The following is a 20168-nucleotide window of genomic DNA, read 5'->3' as shown; positions in this document are numbered from 1 at the left end:
AAATGGCCCTTCATGGAGTGCTTTTCTTTTCTTATCAGATGTGGGAGTTTAGGGAGAGTTTATATGTTATAGAGGAATATATCAGCAATTAATGCTGTTGGTTGCAAATCCTATCAGATCTAATGAATTGGTTGGAGTGACAGTTAGAGGCAATGAGGAATTTACAAGAGTAAGGGTATGTGATGGATGGCAGTTATAGGAAGGGAGAAATGTAGCGGATACAGTCACATAGATGGGTTAACTCCAAGAAAGGTAAGAGAGGTAGGCAGCTAGTGTAGGAGTCTTCTGTGGCTATCTCCATTTCAAACAAGTATGATGTTTTGGAAAATGTAGAGGGTGATGGATTCTTAGGGAAATATAGCACGAACAGCCAAGTTTTTGATATAGAAATTGGCTCTAATGCAATGAGGGGTACGTCAGGTTCCAAGAGGATTGATGTGTTAGGGGAGTCTATAGTCTGAGGCACAAACAGACGTTTCTGTGGTCAGGAGCGAAAAATCAGAATGGTGAACTGCCTCCTTGGTGTCAGGATCAAGGATATCTCAGAGAGGGTGCAGAATGTTCTCAAGGGGGAGAGGGGCCAGGACATTATACACATTGCAACCAACAGCATAGGAAGGGAGAAGAATGAGATTCTGAAGGAAGAATATAGAGAGTTAGACAGGAATTTAAAAAGGAGGTCCTTGAGAGTAGTAATGTCTAGATTATTACCGGTGCTATGAGCTAGTAAGGGTAGAAATAAGAGGATAGAGCAGATGAATGCATGGCTGAGGAGCTGGTGTATGAGAAAAGGATTCACATTTTTGCATCATTGGAATCTCTTTTGGGGTAGAAGTGACCTGTACAAGAAGGACAGATTGCACCTGAGTTGGAAGGGGACTAATATACTGGCAGGGAAGTTCACTAGAGCTGCTCGGGAGGAATTAAACTAGTAAGGGTGGAGGGGAGGGGACCCAGGGAGATGATGAGGAAAAAGATCAATCTGAGACTGGTACAGTTGAGAAAAGAAACAAGTCAAACAGTCAGGGCAGGCATGGACAAAGCAGAGAACAAGATAGGACTGATGAGTTAAACTGCATTTATTTCAATGCAAGAGGCCTAACAGGGAAAGTAGATGAACTTGGGGCATGGTTAGGAACATGGGACTGGGGTATCATAGTAATTACAGAAATGTGGCTCAGGGATGGACAGGACTGGCAGCTTAATATTCCAGGATACAAATGCTACAGGAAGGATAGAAAGGGAGGCAAGAGAGGAGGGGTAACGGCGTTTTTGATAAGGGATAGCATTACAGCTGTGCTGAGGGAGGATATTCCTGGAAATATATCCAGGGAAGTTATTTGGGTGGAACTGAGAAACAGGAAAGGGATAATCACCTTATTGAGATTGTATTATAGATCCCCTAATAGTCGGTGGGAAATTGAGAAACAAATTTGTAAGGAGATCTCAGCTATCTGTAGGAATAATAGGGTGGTCATGGTAGGGGATTTTAACTTTCCAAACCATAGACTGGGACTGCCATAGTGTTAAGGTTTAGGGTGAGAGGGGAAGGATATAAAAGGGACCTAAGGGGCAACATTTTCACACAGAGGGTGGTACGTGTATGGAATGAACCAGAGGAAGTAGTAGAGGCTGGTACAATTGCAACATTTAAAAGACATTTGGATGGGTATGTGAACAGGAAGGGGTTTGGAGGGATATGGGCTGGGTGCTGGCAGGTGGGACTAGATTGTGTTGGGATGTCTGGTCGGCATGGACGAGTTGGACCAAAGGATCTGTTTCCATGCTGTACATCTCTATGACTGTGTGGTGGATGAGACCCAGTGGCCTGTTTCTGTTTCTACATCTTAGAGTGGGGTTGAAGATGAGGTACATCAGCTTTAAGAACCCACGCAATTCTCAAAAATATCCCAATACACCATCCACATAGGAGTCTTGAGTTGGCATTAAAATGGAGTGGATTTGATTGTGTGCTTTCTGGTGCATGGAGGAGACTGCATCTTGAATACAACAGGAGAACCTTTTTTTAACCTTGTGAGAACACTTGTTCTTAGTGTAGGCACATCATTGGGCAGAGTGATACGTGGTTCATCCTCCGTTCCTGCTGAACACCTAACCTGGGAGGGCAAGTTTGTGACTAATACAGGGTGAGAAAGTGTTCGATTCTTCAGCATTGTAATTCCTCTATTTACTGGCCCAAAATAAAATGTTTGTTTGCTTGGAACACAGGGTGTACTGCAGACAAAGGATAAACCAAAAAAAAATTGTCTCTCATTGATGGCAGAGGAAATCACTTGATGAATCTGTATCACCAACCTCTTTACCACACGTGCTTGTGGAAATCTGTCTAATTAACCAAGAAGTGGCCAAATAAGTGACTTATTTGCTGCAGTGTCAAATTTTGCTTTATAGTACAGCACTGAAGTGTCTAAGAATGTTTAATTATGTTAAAGGTGCTGTAAAAATTCAAGTTAGTGTTGGCTATGGGATCATCTGCTGATTTGGCTTAATCTTGGGAGTCAATGGTAAACGTGCATACACGCTCTTTTATTAAATTAGTTTATTATTTACAAAGAAAAACTAATATGGAGTATACGTAAGAATAATGAGAATATGTAGTAAACCAGTAAGTCTCAAAAGGAAGTGAAAATGTGTGGTGATGGAAAAGTACAGCAGGTCAGGCAGCAACCGAAGAGCGGGAGAGTTGCCGTTTCGAGCATAAGCCCTTCATCAGGAATGATGAAGATGTTATGACACAGGGTAAGCCCTTCTGCTAATTTAAACCAAATGCACAGAAAAGCTCACCCTGCCTCATAATCTGTTAAAGTATGAGTGACAGAGAACTACCTAAATTCCACTATTTAAAGAAAAATAATAATTTTATTCTTTAACTCCAAAAAAGAACGATTTATAACTCTAAGCTTCTTTTCTCTTTAAGATTGATTATCTATCTCCCACTCTATAATAATATACTGATCTGATAAAGCCCCTGTTAAATTTACAGCAAATCAATTTTCAAAACCTGACAGTGGTTGTAGTCTTTGATTCTTCTCTGTTTGTAGATCTCCCTGGGTCATCTTTGGTCGTCTTCTGCTCAGAGTTTTCATATGAAAAAGGTACTTTTCAGAGAGAGGGTTTGTGGGCAGACAATGGCAGGCGGTGCTCTTTCTATGGCTAACTGTCCAAGATGCTTGCTTTTTATACCCCAAAGTATCAGATTGTCTCATTGGTTCAATGTTATCAAAACAGTAAAATACAAATTCGATTGGGTTTTAGTATTTTGGGGCATAATTTAAACTGGTTAAATTCGAAATGCTGTGAAAATACAGCAACCAAGCTCTGGTAGTTGTTTCACAACCTAATGTTACATACTTTCAATTTTCCAGTCCACATGGTGACTGCTGTACAGTACATACCTTCAACCTCATAACAAAGGGCCTCATGACATTCCTGACGAAGGGCTTATGCCCGAAACGTTGACTCTCCTACTCCTTGGATGCTGCCTGACCTGCAGTGTTTTTCGAGTGCCACACGTTTTGACTCTCACTCTCCAGTCCTCACTTTCTCCTAGCCTCAAAAGGAACCCGAATTTATCGGAACAATTACCTGTAAGAAACGCTTGAGACTTTCTATATGTTGAAAGCTGTCGATCTGTTCTGTGATCTTTCAGTGGTGGAAGAGTGATCAGTATAAATGGGCAAAATTTAGATGCTGTGCAGACACCTCAAATGATGGTCCAGTTAATCCCAAACCAACGAAGGCAGAGATCGATATCTAAGCGACAGAGCCGGGTGAGAGAGAGAAAACGCAGAATGATGAAGGACAACAACACTGAAAGGCATGCAGACAAGGTGAGAAAAGCTGGTGTGTAAAATGCTTCAATAAACAAGAGAGCTTGCAACCAAAATGTTGGGTTAAACCAGGCCCAAGACCCAGAATAAAGCAATTGTTCTTGGTAAGGAAAGGTTGATTCAGGCAATCACTCTCCACAGGGAAGGTGGTCAGATCAGACACCAGAGCCAAGCCAGCTAAAGCATGCACTCCCTGTTGAACTATGTTGTGTTTAGCTACATGCAAAGTGGTATAGTGTCTATGCAAAGATCAAAGCTTAGTCACACGAATTAGAGACTTTAATAACATTGATATAAAATATAGGAGCATGGATTTGAAAGAAGTCAAAACTATGAACGCTGTTGTGATTGGAACCAGGCTGACCTTGTTCACTACCATGCATTGATTGGGCCATATTAACAACAACTCCAATCAGGAAACTCCTAGCTGACCAATATAACCAGGAGAGTGGGAGGTAGTGGTGGTGGTTTCATGGTAATGTCACTGGGCTAGTAATCCAGAGCTGTGGGGTAACTTTCTGCAATTAAGCGTTCAGATCCTCGCAGGGTGAAATTTGAGCTCAAAAAAGGAAAACCTAATGAGATGATACAGAGCGAAAGTGTCTTGTAAAAACAATTTAAAACCAGGATATTAGAGTCTCCTCAGTTCAGGCGACTGACTCTGAGCTGACTGGCTACAGCCAGTGTATTGTGCACAAGTAAATAAAGGATGACTTGGTGATGGGATACCGGCCTCAGTGCATTATTTAAAAGGCATTGCTGTTCATTTCTCTTCTAATATGAGTTGTAAAATGTCTACCTTCAAATTGCACGATTGAAATTATTGATGTTCTTCAGTTCACCAGGAGCAATCTTCAACACTGCAGGTGAGATTAAATCAGCAAGACAGCCTGAAATGATCTTATGTGTAGCTTGTCTCCTATTGACTGTGCTCATTAACGGAGTTAAATATTTAATTCTGTTCACCATGAGGTTTTACCCGGTGTAACTATTATATAGCACTGGCTGTCAGTTGCCCATCAGATTTCTAACCAGCAGTTCTAGTCATTGCATGTTTGCATTGTCCATTTGAATATTACATAACCCCATCTTCTCCCCACAGCCCCCTTGATCATTTTGATGGTCAGGATTTTTACTTTCACAGGATGAGGATGGTTGAACATTGGCTGAGTAAAACATTACTTGCGTGATCTTAAACTGCCTTAGAAAAGATAGTGTTTGAGTATGTCCCTCGGTCCTTCCATCTCTTCTCCATTTTGGGAGTTGGTGATGTATCGGTAATACCAATAGATCAGTAATTCAGAGACACAGGCAATGCTTGGGGGACATGGGTTGGAACCCCACCTCGGTTGCTGGTGAAATTTAACCTCAATTAATAAATCTGGAATTGAAAGCTAGTCTCCAAAACAGTGGCCAAGAAATGAACATTGTTGTTGCAGTAACCCATCTGGATCACCGTTATGAATGAAATCTGTACTACTTATCCAGTCTGGCCTACATGTGACATGATTATGCCCGAAACATCGACTCTCCTTCTTGGATGCTGCCTGACCTACTATGCTTTTCCAGCGCCACATCTTTTGACAACATGTGACTCCAGGTTGATAGCAATATGGTTGATTCTTAACTGCCCACTGTAATAACCTAGCAAGCTGCTCATTTCAAGAGTAATCAAGCATTGGTCAGCGACTCCCTGCCTCGACACCTCATGAATGATTAATGATGGAAAAAAGACTATTTTCCTAATATGAAGTTGTTGGGGACCTGTTACTATATTAACGACACTATACTGTGGCAATGCAAATAATTGTAATGTTGACTGTCTGGCTTAGTGAGATATGGTGCCATTTATTCTCATCTGTTTTCTTTCTGTCCCACTTACTCCTCCCAAACCTTTTTTCAGTTTACTGAATTCTGTCAGGTGAATTCCTCTTTCTTCATGACTTGTAAGACACCGTCAATCAAAGCCCCTACCAGCGATGCTGACATCACCGTGCACTTCCTCATGGATAACTTGTGCTTTGATTTCAATGAGATCAGTCCAACAAAGTTCACATACAAGCCTGACCCAATCCTGAAGCCACTGAATGCGGGTGACCCGTCAAAGCCATACAGACACAAGCCAGGCAGTGTATTGTCTGTTGAGGTATGGTGACTTTCTCGTTTTCTTCTAGTGTATTTCAGCAGCTAATGTATTACAGTAATGTGGTTATTCTGCGATGAGTTACTCGATTCCTGACTCCCCAAGAGCTATCCACAATTTTCCAGGCACAAGTTGGAAATGCAATGGAATATTGTGTTTTACATTTGCCTGGAGTAAGTGCAGGGCAAACAGCATTCCCAATGCTCCACACCATCCAGGACCAAGTGGATTGGCACAGCATGCACCACTTTCAGCATCTCCTCCCTCCACCACCATAGTCACAGTACATTCACTGCAGCAACTCCCCAAGACCCCTCTCTTTAGCAGCAGCTCCCAAAGCTACAAGCTCTACCACTTGGAGGAGTAAAGGGAGCAGGTACATGGAAATAACCCTGTTTGCAAGATCTCATCAAATTCACATACACCATCCTGATTTAGAACTACATTAACATTTCTTCACTGTCCCTGGGTTAAAAGGGCATTGTGGGTGCACCTACATCACATGATTTGCACGTGATTCAGAAGGGCAATGTGTCCCAATTAGGGATAAGCACTAAGGCTAGCCCAGCCAGCAACAATCCCATCCTGTGAAAGAATTCTTTAAAAAGTATCTTGGCACAACATATTAAATACAGGAAGTCTGCTTGAGTCCATTCACAAGTTGATTTGTATGCAAGTTGGAGCAGAGTGCAGGACAATTCGTAACTAAAGGAAATGATAGATAATTAATTAATATGTTGGGTAATTAATATTATACTCAAAATGAGACCATGTTCATAAGCAGGATCATTCCTATATCAGACATTTGTAAGTTGGGACAGCCCCCACCAACCTGCCAGGTGATTTTTTTTGTATCTTGTAATTGTTGTTTTGACTTACAGGAAAATGCATTTACAGTAATTATTCATTTTACTTCATATTTCTACCATGTTTTATATTTAAATTGCTGCTGTTGGCTCAGCATTTCTGAAGGCCAATGATAACAATAATCCATGAATAAACTTTGAGTCTCTTCAGTTTATGTTGCGAGAGCTATTTTCTCTGGAATGTGAGAAGCTGCAGGATGACTTTATAGAAGTTCATAAAATTGTGGGAGGCAAGGATAGGGTGAATAGCCAAGGTCTTTTCCCAAAACTAGAAGGCATAGGTTTAATGTGAGAGGGGAAAGAGATCTTAGGGGCAACTTTTTCCGACAGCAGATATTGCATGTATGGAATGAGCTGCCAGATGAAGTGGAGGAGGCTGGTAGAGTTACAACATTTAAAAGGCATCTCGATGGGGAGAGGAATAGGAATAGGAAGGGTTTAGAGGGAAATGGGCCAAGTGCTGGCAAATGGGACTAAATTAATTCAAGATATCTAGGTTGGCATGGATGAGTTGGGCTGAAGGGTCTGTTTCTGTGCTGTACAGCTCTATGACTCTAAGGGTAAGACTTCTCCACTCTTTACATTGAGGAGTTCATATCCATGAATTCCAATAGCTTTCTGTCTTTGAATACTGTACTTGTATCTGAATATATCCCAATCACTAAGGTGTGATAGTTTAATTCTCTCTTAATCTATTACTCCAGTGTTAGCTCTTACACTGTTTTCCTCTCAGAAACAGGTAGCCCTCTGCAGGATTAGGCAATTCTTCAGACTCTGCAGAATGCTTCAGGATTGATATCCTGCATCACAGAACTGACTACAAACCTTTTCCAATCGCCCATTGCAGTTGGAGTTTATTTTCCTGTGTGTAAAACATACCTCTTTCTCTGTAATGCTCAGTCCATACTTAATAGTATGATCCCACCTGATGTTACTAACTAAAATCTGGCTGTATAAATCACATTTATTTTTATTTAATGCGGTGATCTTTCACTGAAATGTAAGCATGCAATGCTACAGATTTGGTTTTAATAATGCAAACGTTTATTATAATAAAAGATAAATAGAACAAACCAAGCTACTTACAGACAAACATAATTTGAAAGATTTCAAAACAGACAGCAAAATAATATCTGTTTTATTCCCAGCACCATTCCTTCACAATTTTCTAATACCAGACAGTTCCCTTATCTACTACATTTATAGGCTGGACTTAACTATTTCTTTCAATTCCATGTCTTGAAAGTTTGATGTTCTTCTATTTGATTATTCAAACATCTGAACTTAAACTTTCTTAGCTTCAAAAATCCCTTCAGTATTCGAACCAAATACTTCTGGTCTGGAATTTTCAATCCAAATCTATTTGCTAACTGTTCAGAATTAACTTCTTTATCCAGGGGAAACTGTTCGTACATCTAACCCCAGACAGGCCCTCTACAAATTGACAGAAAAGTGTTCTAATCTGTGTTTTTCCCTTAGCAAAATAAAATTGTTGATTCTTATAAACCAAGGGCAAACAAATGCTCTTCAATGTTTTTGTCCTCTGGTTATAAAATGATCCAAATCAAGCAAGCTCACATATTCATTTCTGGAGGGCCACAGTCACCTATTCTCTGACACATGCTGGCTTAAAAATTATGTCTCTATAAATATTGCTAAGTTAATTATTAAACCCCCTTATGCACGCAGATGAAAACTCACATGCCACTAATTCAAAATCCACATCCTAAAATAAATGATGTTAATGTATGTAAGTCTCTCCCTTTACATCACATGAGTCTACTTTTGACTTTTGCATTCAGGGGGAAAACCTGGACCTAGCGATTACGAAGGAAGAGGTGGTTGCCATGGTGGGTGAGGGGATCTGTGTCGTGAGAACATTGACTGCAAATCACCTGTACTGTGAGCCCCCCTTGGAGCAGCCTGCAGCCCGAAGGCGGAGGAAGCGAGAAAGCCTGGACACTCTGCCAGAATTTATTGTATGTTACACGTTCTGTCATCTTGGATATGGTGTAGGAGACTGCTGATATGGAATGTTGTACTGAGTAGTCCTTAAGCCAAAACAAACCGTCACAATTGACATATAAAATCTCTCTTTGGGAACACTTTAATGCAGTTAGACCCCTTCTTTCTGTCTCATGTTCCTTCACTCTTTTGTTCTTGTTTCTCAGGTGCAGATGGGAAAGCTGCATTTCAAGCTGGGAAAGATCCGATATGATGCCGAGAGCCAATCCAATTTCCCACTCGAGGCCCAGATTGGACTTGGGGTGGGAGCCTCCATCGTTGCGCTGATCGTCCTGATCATTGTACTCATCTACAGGTGGGCAACAATTAACAATATCCTCACCAAACTCCCAATCACCTCCCAGCTCATGGAAATATTAATAATGACTCAAAAGCTGTAAAGGGTGCCCTTATTGATGGTTTGAGTTATGGAATCTGGGATGATGAATTGTTTCCATTCTCATAAGTGTGGTAGGTGGGTTGCTTTTTAGACAGAAGGCCTGTGACCAGCAACTTGCCATATGTATGGGTGCTGGATCCATAGACTTTTGATGTTTTCCTAAATTATTTGGGTATGAATATGGTTAGTAATTTTGCAAATGACACCAAAATAGGCGCTACAGTGGATAGTGAAGAAGGTTACCTCAGTGTACAATGGAACCTTAATCAAATGCTCTGATGGGCTGAAGAGTGGTGGATAGAGTTTAATTTAGATAAATGTGAGGTGGTTTGGAAAGGCAAATCAGGGCTGGACCTATACCCTTGATGGTAGGGTTTTGGGGAGTGTTGTTGAATAAAGAGACCTTTGAGTGCAGCTTCATAACTGCTGGAAAGTGGAGTCACAGGATAGTAAAGAAGGCATTGGGTAAGCTTGTCTTTATTGGTCAGTGCATTGAGTATAGGAGTTGAGATATCATCTAGCACCTGTACAAGAAATTGGTGAGGCCACCTTTGGGATACTGCATTCAATTTTGGTCTTCCTGCTATAGGAAGGATGTTGTGAAACTTGAAAGGGTTAGGAAAGGATTTACAAAGATGTTGCTGGGATTGGAGGGTTTGAGCTACAAGGAGAGGCTGAATAGGCTGGGGGCTATTTTCCCTGGAGTATTGGGGGCTGAGGGATGACCTTCATAGAGGTTTATAAAATCATGAGGGGCTTGGATAGGATAAATAGCCAATGTCTTTCTCCCAGGGTGGGAGATGCCAAATTAGAGGACATAGGTTTAAGTTGCAGGGAAAGATTTAAAAGGGACCTGAGGGGCAACATTTACATGTAGAGGGTGGTGCGTGTATGGAATGAGCTGCCAGAGGAAGTGATGGAGGCTGGTACAATTATAGCATTTTTTAAAAGAAATCTGAATAGGTATATGACTAGGAAAGGTTTAGAGGGATATCGATCAAATATTGGCAAATGCAACTAGATTAATTTTGAACATTTTGTCAGCATGGACAAGTTGGACTGCAGGATCTGTTTCCATGCTGTACGACTCTAAGAGTTCAATGTGAAATTAATTATATAGCAGAGAAACAGGCTGTTCAGCCCACCATATAGATGCTGGCCAACAAACACCAAACTACACTAATCCTGCTTACCTCAGTCCACAGCCTACTATGCACAGGTGTTTAAATGCTCATCCAGGTGCTGCTTAAATGTTGCGAGAGTACCTGCCTCCAGCCCTGTATCAGGCAGCAATTTCCATATTTCTAAGATCCTCTCCTTACCTTACACTTATGCCGTCTGATCTTCGACACATCTGCTACGGGGAAAAGATACCCATGATCTTCCATATCCGAGCCTGTCATAATTATGTATACCACAATCAGGTCCCCCCTCAGTCCCCTCTGCTCCAGTTCAAACAAGCCCCAGCCAAACCAGTCTCTCCTCATTTCTGAGCCATTCCATCCCAGGCACCATCCTGGTAAATCTCCTCTGCACCCTCTCTATTGCAATCGCACCCTTCTGATAACCAGACCCCTGGGAATTTCCTAGAATCGAATTAATTTATCTTCTGCAACCCATTTGTTGTTGTCCACTAATCTGTGTCTCTGTGTCTGTGTGTGTGGAGAGAGCCAGAAAAAGTCATTACAACTGGGGTCTGGAGTAACATGGAAGCTGACCGTTGCTCACATTTTAATTGCAAAACTGACTTAGTTGGTAATGTTAGCCTCATAAGGGCAGTGGATCCGAGATCTAACTTTATTTACAATTCAATAATCTACGAATTTCTGTAAATGCTGTAATCTTGTGCTCCATTTGACAGACGGAAAAGCAAGCAGGCCTTGAGAGACTACAAGAAAGTACAGATCCAGTTGGAGAACCTGGAGACCAGCGTTCGTGATCGATGCAAGAAGGAGTTTACAGGTAATCTGTCTGTTCTGGCAGACTGGCACCAAAGGTGATGTCATATGGTATCAGGGGCTGAGCTGGCAAGACAGATACAGAACTGGCTTAATCATAAGAGACAGAGGGTCGCGGTGGAAGGATACGTTTTGGAATGCAGGGCTATGACTAATGGTGTTCCACAGGGATCAGTGTTTGTGATCAACATAAATGATTTGGAGGAAAACGTAGCTGGTCTAATTAGTAAGTTTGTGGATGATACAAAGATCAATGGTGGTTGTGCATTGTGAGGAGGAGGTTGCAGCAGGAGACATGGGCAGAAAAATGGCAGTTGGTATTTAATCCGGACAAATGTGAGGTGATGCATTTTGGAAGGTAAATTACAGGTGGAAATTATACAGTGAATGGCAGAACCTTGAGGAGTATTGATATGCAGAGGGATCTGGGTGTGTAGGTCCACAGATTACTGAAGGTGGCAGCACAGGTAGATAGGTAGTTTTTAAAAAAAGGCTTATGGTATGCTTGCCTTCATTGGAAGGGGCATTGAGAATGAAGAGAGGCAAGTTATGCTTCAGCTTTATAGAACTTTAGTTCAGCCACATTTGGAATATTGCGTACAGTTCTGGTCACCACACTACCAGAAGGATGGGGATGAGTTGGAGACTGTACAACAAAGGATGTTGCCTGATATGGGGGATTATAGCTATGAAGAAAGGTTGGATAGACTGGGTTTGTTTCCACTAGAATGCAGGAGGTTGAGAGGAGACCTGATAGAAGTTTATACGTTTATGAATAGCATGGATCGAGTGGAAAGTATGTGACCTTTTTCCCAGGGTGGAGGGGTCAGTTACGAGGGGAGACAGGTTCAAGTTGTGAGGAGGGAGGGGGGAAGGGGGGGGGGGCTTGGAATTAAAAGGCGTATTTTTGATACAAAAAGTGGTTACTGCCTGGAAGGCACTGCTAGGGGAGGTGGTGGAAGCAGACATAATAGCAGCATTCAAGAAGCACCTGGACAAATACATGATTAGGAAGGGAGTAGAGGGGTACAGATTGTGCAAGTGAAGACAGTTTTTAAAATGGAAGGGCAAAATGTGTCAGTGCATGCTCGGAGGGCCAAATGACTGGATTAGTGTGATGCTGGAAAAACACAGCAGGTCAGGCAGCATCTGGGGAGCAGGAAAACCGACGTTTTGGGCAAAAGCCCTTCATTGGGCTCTGCAGGCATCCTGCCTGTATTCCTGATGAAGGGCTTTTGCCTGAAACATCAATTTTCCTGCTCCTTGGATGCTGCCTGACCTGCTATACTTTTCCAGCACTACTCTAATCTAGACTCTGGTTTCTAGCAACTGCGGTCCTTGTTTTTAGCTGGAGTCCAAATGGCCTGTTCCTGTGCTGGGTTGTTCTAATTTCTATGTCTCTGTCTGTGCGAAGAGATTAAATCACTTCATGCTTGCACAGTATTTTCTTTGGCTTTACTTATTTCAATGAATGTCTCTTCACTCTGATCTCAAATTGCTAACAAAATGTTGTTCTGTTCTCTAAATTAAAACACTTAACAGATCTCATGACTGAAATGATGGACCTGTCCAGTGATCTGGTTGGAACTGGAATTCCTTTTCTGGATTACAAGACCTACGCCGAGCGGATTTTTTTTCCAGGGCACAGGGAGTCACCTCTGCAACGGGATCTGGATGTCCCTGAATCTCGACGCCAGACAGTGGAACAGGGCCTTGTGCAGCTTTCTAATTTATTAAACAGCAAGCTTTTCCTCACCAAGGTAGAGTGAAGGATGTTGCTTTTGTTGGGTTGGTTACAATGGTATCCATGCAGTGACTCTATATTCTTATAGCAAGGAGGTAGCAACACACTGATCTCACTTGGCAAAACCAGTTCTAAATTATTTTAGCCTGACCTAAAGAGGCAGCAAGTGACATTTCTAACAAATTTTAATGTGTTCAACTCATTGGCTTTTTGTGGCTCTTGTATACAGAGGAGGGGAAAGGGAGCTTTTGGTTCCTGTTGCTATTAGGGATTTGTTTTGACCAGTTTTCTAGAAAGGGTTTCAAAAGCTGACAAAACCTCCCATCCATCAAATTAGAAAGCTTTTACTGCTTTTTTTATCGTCCTGACTGTGAAGATTCGGAGATGTAATTGTGAGAGGTTTATTGAAATGGATTACTGTGCAGATGTTCGTGCTTTTAAAGAGAAAATATCAAAGGATTTAATCAGAAATGCTACAGGAACAATGAGATATGGGCACCTTTTTAATTTATGTAAAAACATGAACATATCCTGAACAACTGGGATGGCTCAGTGGTTAGTACTGCTGCCTCACAGCACCAAGGACCCGGGGTTCAATTCCAGCTTCAGGTGACTGTCTATGTGGAGTATGCACGTTCTCTCCATGTCTATGTGGGTTTCCTCTGGGTGCTCCGATCTCCTCCCAGATATGCAGGTTAGGTGGATTGGCCATGCTAAATTGCTCATAGTATCCATGGATGTGTAGGCTAGCTGGATTAGCCATGGAAAATGCAGGGTCACAGGGATAGCATCGGGGGTGGGTCTGGTTGGGATGCTCCTCAGAGTGTCGATGTGGATGTGACTGGCTGAATAACCTGCTTCCACACTGTAGGGATTCTATGATATATGCTGGAGTTCTGCCAGTTCACCTGACTCTGCACTAATTTATATTGGGCCTGTTCTCAGAGCCTTTGCTTGGACTAGCTTTCGAGAGATTGAAGAGGCAACCTCATGAAGGCTAGGAGTATTGAATGCATATCAATATTGTTACCGTGCTGTACTGTTAGTCACCCATTTACTGAAGCATGAGTCAGTCAGTCTGCCACAACTCCTCTTACTGGGGGAAAAAAGCTGTCTTTAAAATATATTTTCTAATCATCCTGTTCAGAGATGTCATTACACACTTCACGAGCAGGTGGGACTTCAGTGTTAATACTCCCATTTATTCTTTCTCTTGTTCTGTACCCATGGGTTACACAGTGATATCCGTTCCCACACTTGTATCTCAGTATTATACAGTGATAGGCTTGTCCCTAGTGTTATACCAGTCTCCATCACAATATGGTCTTCATGCACAATGCAAGTTTCAATGGTTATAATCCATAACTCCAACTGTGGTTGGAGCATTCTATTGAGCATTTCACCCCATCAAGAAGCGTTCTTCATTCTTTATTCATAGCAACTCATAACCTTTGGATCAGTGTCTGTAATGAATGTTAATACTTTGGTGTCTAGTTGCTGTCCCCTTTGGTTTTTGTGCTTGTCAGTATTCGTAGACTATTTTTTACTTTAGCAGAACAAAATAGGCCATGATTAGTTACTGCAATCTCAAAAGGTTAGTGTATCAGTTTGGAGTATTCCTGGCTGTGGAGTGCACCTCAGTCAAGGCAGTTTATATTGGTCTTTCAAGAAAGAGTCTCAACTGAGACCCCAGTTCAGTTCAGCATCTTGAGCATGCAGAGGGGTGGAAGCACCAAGTTTTGACAATGTGTCTGCAGACTCATATTGTCTTTCCTCTCACTGCCAAGAGAATTTGGGACGAACAGATGGTGTATTCTATATCATTATACCTATAGATTTTGAAAACATTTGCTACTGATGTTGGAGTTATCTGTAAGCCCCCAACGGTAATGGGCAATCAGGGAAAGGCATTAAGCTAGAAATCAGTGAAGAGAGTTGCACTGTAATTATGGGTGCCCTTAATTCACATATAGACTGGATAAACCAAACCAGCAATGATAGTGTGAAGGAGGATTTCCTGTGATGGTGTTGTAGGAATCCAACGGAGTACAGGTTACTCTAGACTGGGTACTGTGGTATGAAAAAGGCATAGTAATCTTGTGTAGGGTCCTTTGGGGGAAAAATAACCTTAATTAGATAGGATTCCTCACTAAGGTGGAGAGTGAAGTAACTGAATCTCTTTAGCCTCCGATGCTCCAGGGAGAACAGTCTCAGCCTGTTCAGCCTCTCCCATTAGTTCAAATCCTCCAACCCTGGCAACATCCCTGTAAATCTTTTTTGAACCCTTTCAAATTTCACCACACTTTTCCAATAGGAAGGAGACCAGAATTGCAAAAGTGGCCTAACCAATGTCCTGTATAGCCGCAACATGACCGATACGATCATGGCTGATCGTTTCAATGCCATATTCCCACTTTCTCCTCTTAAGGCCTTTAAAATTTAAAAATGCATCTAACTTTCTCGAACATGGTCTACCCTCCACAGCCTTCTGCAGTAGTGAATTCCACAGGTTCACTACCATTTTGAGTGAAAAAATCCTAAATGGTCTATCCTGCGACAGTGTCCCCTGTTCTAGACTCCCCAAACAAGGGAAACATCTCCCATGCATTTAGTTTGGCCAGCCCTGTTAAAATTGTATGTTTCAGTTGAATACCCTCTGATACTCTTAAGCCAGAATGAATGTAGGTCCAGTCGAATTAATAGAGTCATAGAGACGTACAGCGTGGAAACAGACCCTTCAATCCAACCCGTCCATGCCGACCAGATATCCCAACCCAATATAATCCCACCTGCCAGCACCTGACCCATATCCCTCCAAATCCTTCCTATTCATATACCCATTCAAATGCCTCTTAAATATTGCAATTGTATCAGCCTCTGCCACTTCCTCTGGCAGTTCATTCCATACATGTACCACACTCTGTGTGAAAACGTTGCCCCTTAGGTCTCTTTTATATCTTTCCCCTCTCGCCCTAAATCTATGCCCTCTAGTTCTGGACTCCCCAACCCCAGGGAAAAGACCTTGTCTATTTGTCCTATCCCTGCCCCTCATGATTTTGTAAACCTCTATAAAGTCACCCCTCATCCTCCAATGCTCCAGGGAAAACAGCCCCAGCTTGTTCAGCCTCTCCATGTAGCTCAAATCCTCCAACCCTGGCAACACCCTTGTAAATCCTTTCTGAACCCTTTCAATTTCACAACATCTTTCCAATAGAAAGGAGACCAGAATTGCACGCAATATTCCAAAAGTGGCCTAACCAATATCCTGTACAGCCGCAACATGACCTCCCAACTCCTGTACTCAGTACTCTGACCAATAAAGGAAAGCATACCAAATGCCACCTTCACTATCCTATCTACTGGAACTCCACTTTCAAGGAGCTATGAACCTGCATTCCAAGGTATCTTTGTTCAGCAACACTCCCTAGGACCTTACCATTACGTAGGTAAAAACAATGACTGCAGATGTTGTAAAGAGAGGAGGAAAACTTCTTCAAGGCTTCCCATTCAGTGTATAAGTCCTGCTAAGATTTGCTTTCCCAAAATGCAGCACCTTGCATTTATCTGAATTAAACTCCATCTGCCACATCTCAACCCATTGGCCCATCTGGTCAAGATCCTGTTGTAATCTGAGGTAACCTTTGCTGTCCACTACACCTCCAATTTTGGTGTCGTCTGCAAACTTACTAACTGTACCTCTTATGCTCACATCCAAATCATTTATGTAAATGACAAAAAGTAGAGGACCCAGCACCGATCCTTGTGGCACTCCACTGGTCACAGGCCACCAGTCTGAAAAACAACCCTCCCCCACTACCCTCTGTCTTCTACCTTTGAGCCAGTTCTGTATCCAAATGGCTGGCTCTCCCTGTATTCCATGAGATCTAACCTTGCTAAACAGTCTCCCATGGGGAACCTTTGTCCCCTTGTAGGGCAGTCCTACCATCTCCTTACCTCCAACCCATTCGCCCCAACCTCTGGTATGTGTGTCTTTAGTCTCCTCTGCACTCCTTCTGTGGCAAGTATACTTTCTTAAGTAGGGAGACACATCTGCAAACAGTGGTCCAGATATGATATCACCTCGGGCCTGGTTAACTGCAGTAAAGCATCCCTACTTCTGAACACAAATCCTCTTCCAATGAGGGTCAATATACCATTTATGTCCTAATTGCTTGCTGCACCTGCCTAATTTTGTTCACTGATGCACAAAACCACCTTATTCATCCACAATTGTAGTGCCTGACAGGAATGAACAATTATTGTAATTCATGTACATGTCCTTTAAATATGAGTCATCCATCATTAACCCTTTTAATGGGTTCTCTTTAGTTAGAATGAGCTGCCAGGAAGTGGTGGTGGCTGGTACAAATAGAACATTTAAAAGGCATCTGGATGGATATATGAATAGGAAGGGTTTAGAGGGATATGGGTCAAGTGCTGTCAAATGGGACTAGATTAATTGAGGATATCTGGTCGGTGTGGACAAGTTACACTGAAGGGTCTGCTTCTGTGCTGTATGACTCTGACTCTATGACTTAAACCTGGGTCTCATGGCTCAGAGGTAGGGACTCCACTACAATGCCACAAGAGCCTAAAAACCACTCCTTTTCATTTCCATACACAAATGAATTTCTTTTTCTTCCAATATCTGTGGTATTTTCCACCTTTGTCCACCGCCTATTAAGGAGAGTTCAGTGACACCAAAGGCAAGGGAGAGGTTGGAAGAGAAGGCGGGTCTCAGTCAAAATGTTGCTGGAGGGGACGAAAACACCAGTCCTCCTTGTTCCTGAGGTTTGGGCCATAGACTTCCATTGGATCGTTCCGCACTAATAATGCCATTGCCTCCTGCAGTAATGGCTGATCAGGAGAATCTCCCATTCTTATCACCTGCTGTCAGGCATATTAAAGGAATTACAGGCCAACCATGAATCTCCCTTACAAACACACCTTCCGTAGCTAACAAGTCCTAGTGTGGGGCGTAAACCCAGAGTTTCTGGTGCAGAGGTAGGAACACTATCATTGAGCCACAAGGGCGTCATTGAAAACCAACTCATTTCTTTGTTTTCTCATCTGCACATCTCTGGATTAAGGGGGACTTGAACCTGGGCCACCTGGTACAGAAGTAGGGACATGTCCATTGCGACACAAGAACCCTCTGAAACCAGTTCATTTGTTTTTCCCCCTGTCACCATATACCCTATTACTTTATTATCCTTCCATTAACCACCACCAGTAAATTAACCGTGTTTCCAAACTGAATAATTAATGTGCAAAGCCTGTTAAAGGCCATGCAATACATTGAAGGTGAGGGAGAAAGGGAGGGGACTAAATCAAAATAGAGTTAGAAAGGGGGAACCCCCAACATTTAGATATATGTTCCAATAGGAAAGGTTTGGAGGGATATGGGCAGGGACCCGGAGGTGGGACTAGATTGGGTTGGGATATTTGGTTGGCATGGACAAGTTGGACCGAAAGGTCTGTTTCCGTGCTGTACATCTCTATGACTGTATGAGCATTAGCTGTTCTTGCTTGTCTCTGATGTATGTTCTGGTTCATTCTCCTCATTTGCAACATTGTCAACATTACTGGATTGTTACTGTGCAGGCCAATACAGAGTGTTGAGGGTCAATTTCCATTAAAGGAGCTTGCTCCAGCTACTTGTAAGAGAGCTGACTCCACGTAATAGTGCGTTTGAACTAGTATGTCGTCTTAACCTCAAAACAGAACTTGAGTGGGGAGTGTGCTTTTACAAAAAAATGCAAATGTGATAAAACACTTATCACAATTACCTCCAGCCTTTTTCAAAAATATTTATCGTCCAGTTTCCATTTCCCAAGATTATTGAGTCGCCACCTTTATGTTAGAAGGCTGTCCAACATATCTAGGGTAGATATGTCCAATATATATCCTCTTTCAGGAGAGTTTCCATTTGTTTGTCTGTAGTCTGGAGACCGAGTTTGACTGAATTGCTTTTCTGATTAAAAGAGAGTACCGGAAGCAAATGGAAAGTGACAAACCATTGGGGAAAACAATCCCAGCCTAACCAGTCTCTCCTCAGAACTGAGACTTTTCGTTCCAGGTACCATCCCGTCGTAAAACATGTTGATAAAATCACTATAGTGTAGAAACAGGCCATTCGGCCCAACAAGTCCACACCAACCCTCCAAAGAGTATCCCAACCAGCCCCTTTGATGTTATCTTTTTAAAAACTTGTTCAAGGTTCTTTTGTCTCTCTGTATCAGTTTATACACACGCTGGAGAGCCAACGGACGTTTTCCCCACGGGATCGTGCATATGTGGCATCGCTGTTGACTGTCTCATTGCATGGGAAGCTGGAGTATTATACAGACATCTTGAAAACGCTGCTGAACGATCTGGTGGAGCAGAATGTTGCCAAGAACCCGAAATTGATGCTGCGCAGGTAGGGAACGAGTGAGCCTGGGTTCTGGTGTCTAACAGGGCATTTCACAAAGGGTTAAATGCCGGTATTACTTCTACAGTAGCTTAATCATGCTTCCTTAGTAAATCCAGGGGGCACTGGTGACCCAGTGTACAAACTGACGGTGTCTCACTTGGAATGGTGTAGTGCATCCACGTTAGGGAAATAGGACTCTTGGCTTCAGTAGCTCGAGTAAGGGAATTATGAGTGGGTGTGTCTTCCAGAAAGTACATCCTATTTGAGGGGAAGGATCAGATCCACCTTGTAGTAGTTCTTTCCATTGAAAATTTATAAAGTCAAAAGTGAAGAGTCTCAGTTTTCAGGAGAAGAGCCGAGAAAGCAGATGGACAATGGAATTGGCGTAAATCTTTCAGCAAGGATCAGTCCTTTTCTTAAAGGAAACCTTCCACAACCTGCAAACAGTGAAATGTATGGAATTGATAAATAATGTTGGAATGTGGGATTATGGAATATATTCAATAATTGCTGTAACCATCCAATGTACACAGGAAAAATTGGTTTATGTGTAGAATCTTTTAGTAGTTCATCTACATGTAGGAAATAATCTACTGGTGTTCATGATCATAAATGTGCTATGTTTATGAATGAGGAAGGATTTTGGTGTTTGCAATAAAATGGAAACATAGTGGAATTAGGTGAGATAACAAGGGCTGAATGTGGGGGTAAAAAGCTTATCTCTGTCCTGCTGGATGCCTGGGTTCTTTACCTCTGATTCAGCTTCTGAGGGAAGGGGATGAATGCA

General features: G+C 42.3%; 1 protein-coding gene across 4 annotated transcripts in view; it reads left to right on the top strand.

Annotated features, from left to right (window-relative positions):
• The window catches only part of plxnb1b (plexin b1b), a 255026-nt gene that overhangs the window by 203854 nt on the left and 31004 nt on the right, over positions 1–20168 (top strand). For all 4 annotated transcript variants that reach the window (XM_060835442.1, XM_060835445.1, XM_060835441.1 and 1 more), the window contains 7 exons: positions 3671–3851; positions 5755–5997; positions 8663–8839; positions 9032–9180; positions 11126–11226; positions 12765–12982; positions 19209–19387. In XM_060835442.1, coding sequence (XP_060691425.1) covers positions 3671–3851; positions 5755–5997; positions 8663–8839; positions 9032–9180; positions 11126–11226; positions 12765–12982; positions 19209–19387 — 1248 coding nt within the window. The remainder of the gene's footprint in view (positions 1–3670; positions 3852–5754; positions 5998–8662; positions 8840–9031; positions 9181–11125; positions 11227–12764; positions 12983–19208; positions 19388–20168) is intronic.

Source organism: Hemiscyllium ocellatum, chromosome 14 (assembly GCF_020745735.1).
Source record: "Hemiscyllium ocellatum isolate sHemOce1 chromosome 14, sHemOce1.pat.X.cur, whole genome shotgun sequence".
Classification (NCBI taxonomy): Eukaryota; Metazoa; Chordata; class Chondrichthyes; order Orectolobiformes; family Hemiscylliidae; genus Hemiscyllium; species Hemiscyllium ocellatum.
The sequence above is the reverse complement of the archived record's forward strand: the minus strand, read 5'-3'. Positions and strand labels throughout refer to the sequence as shown.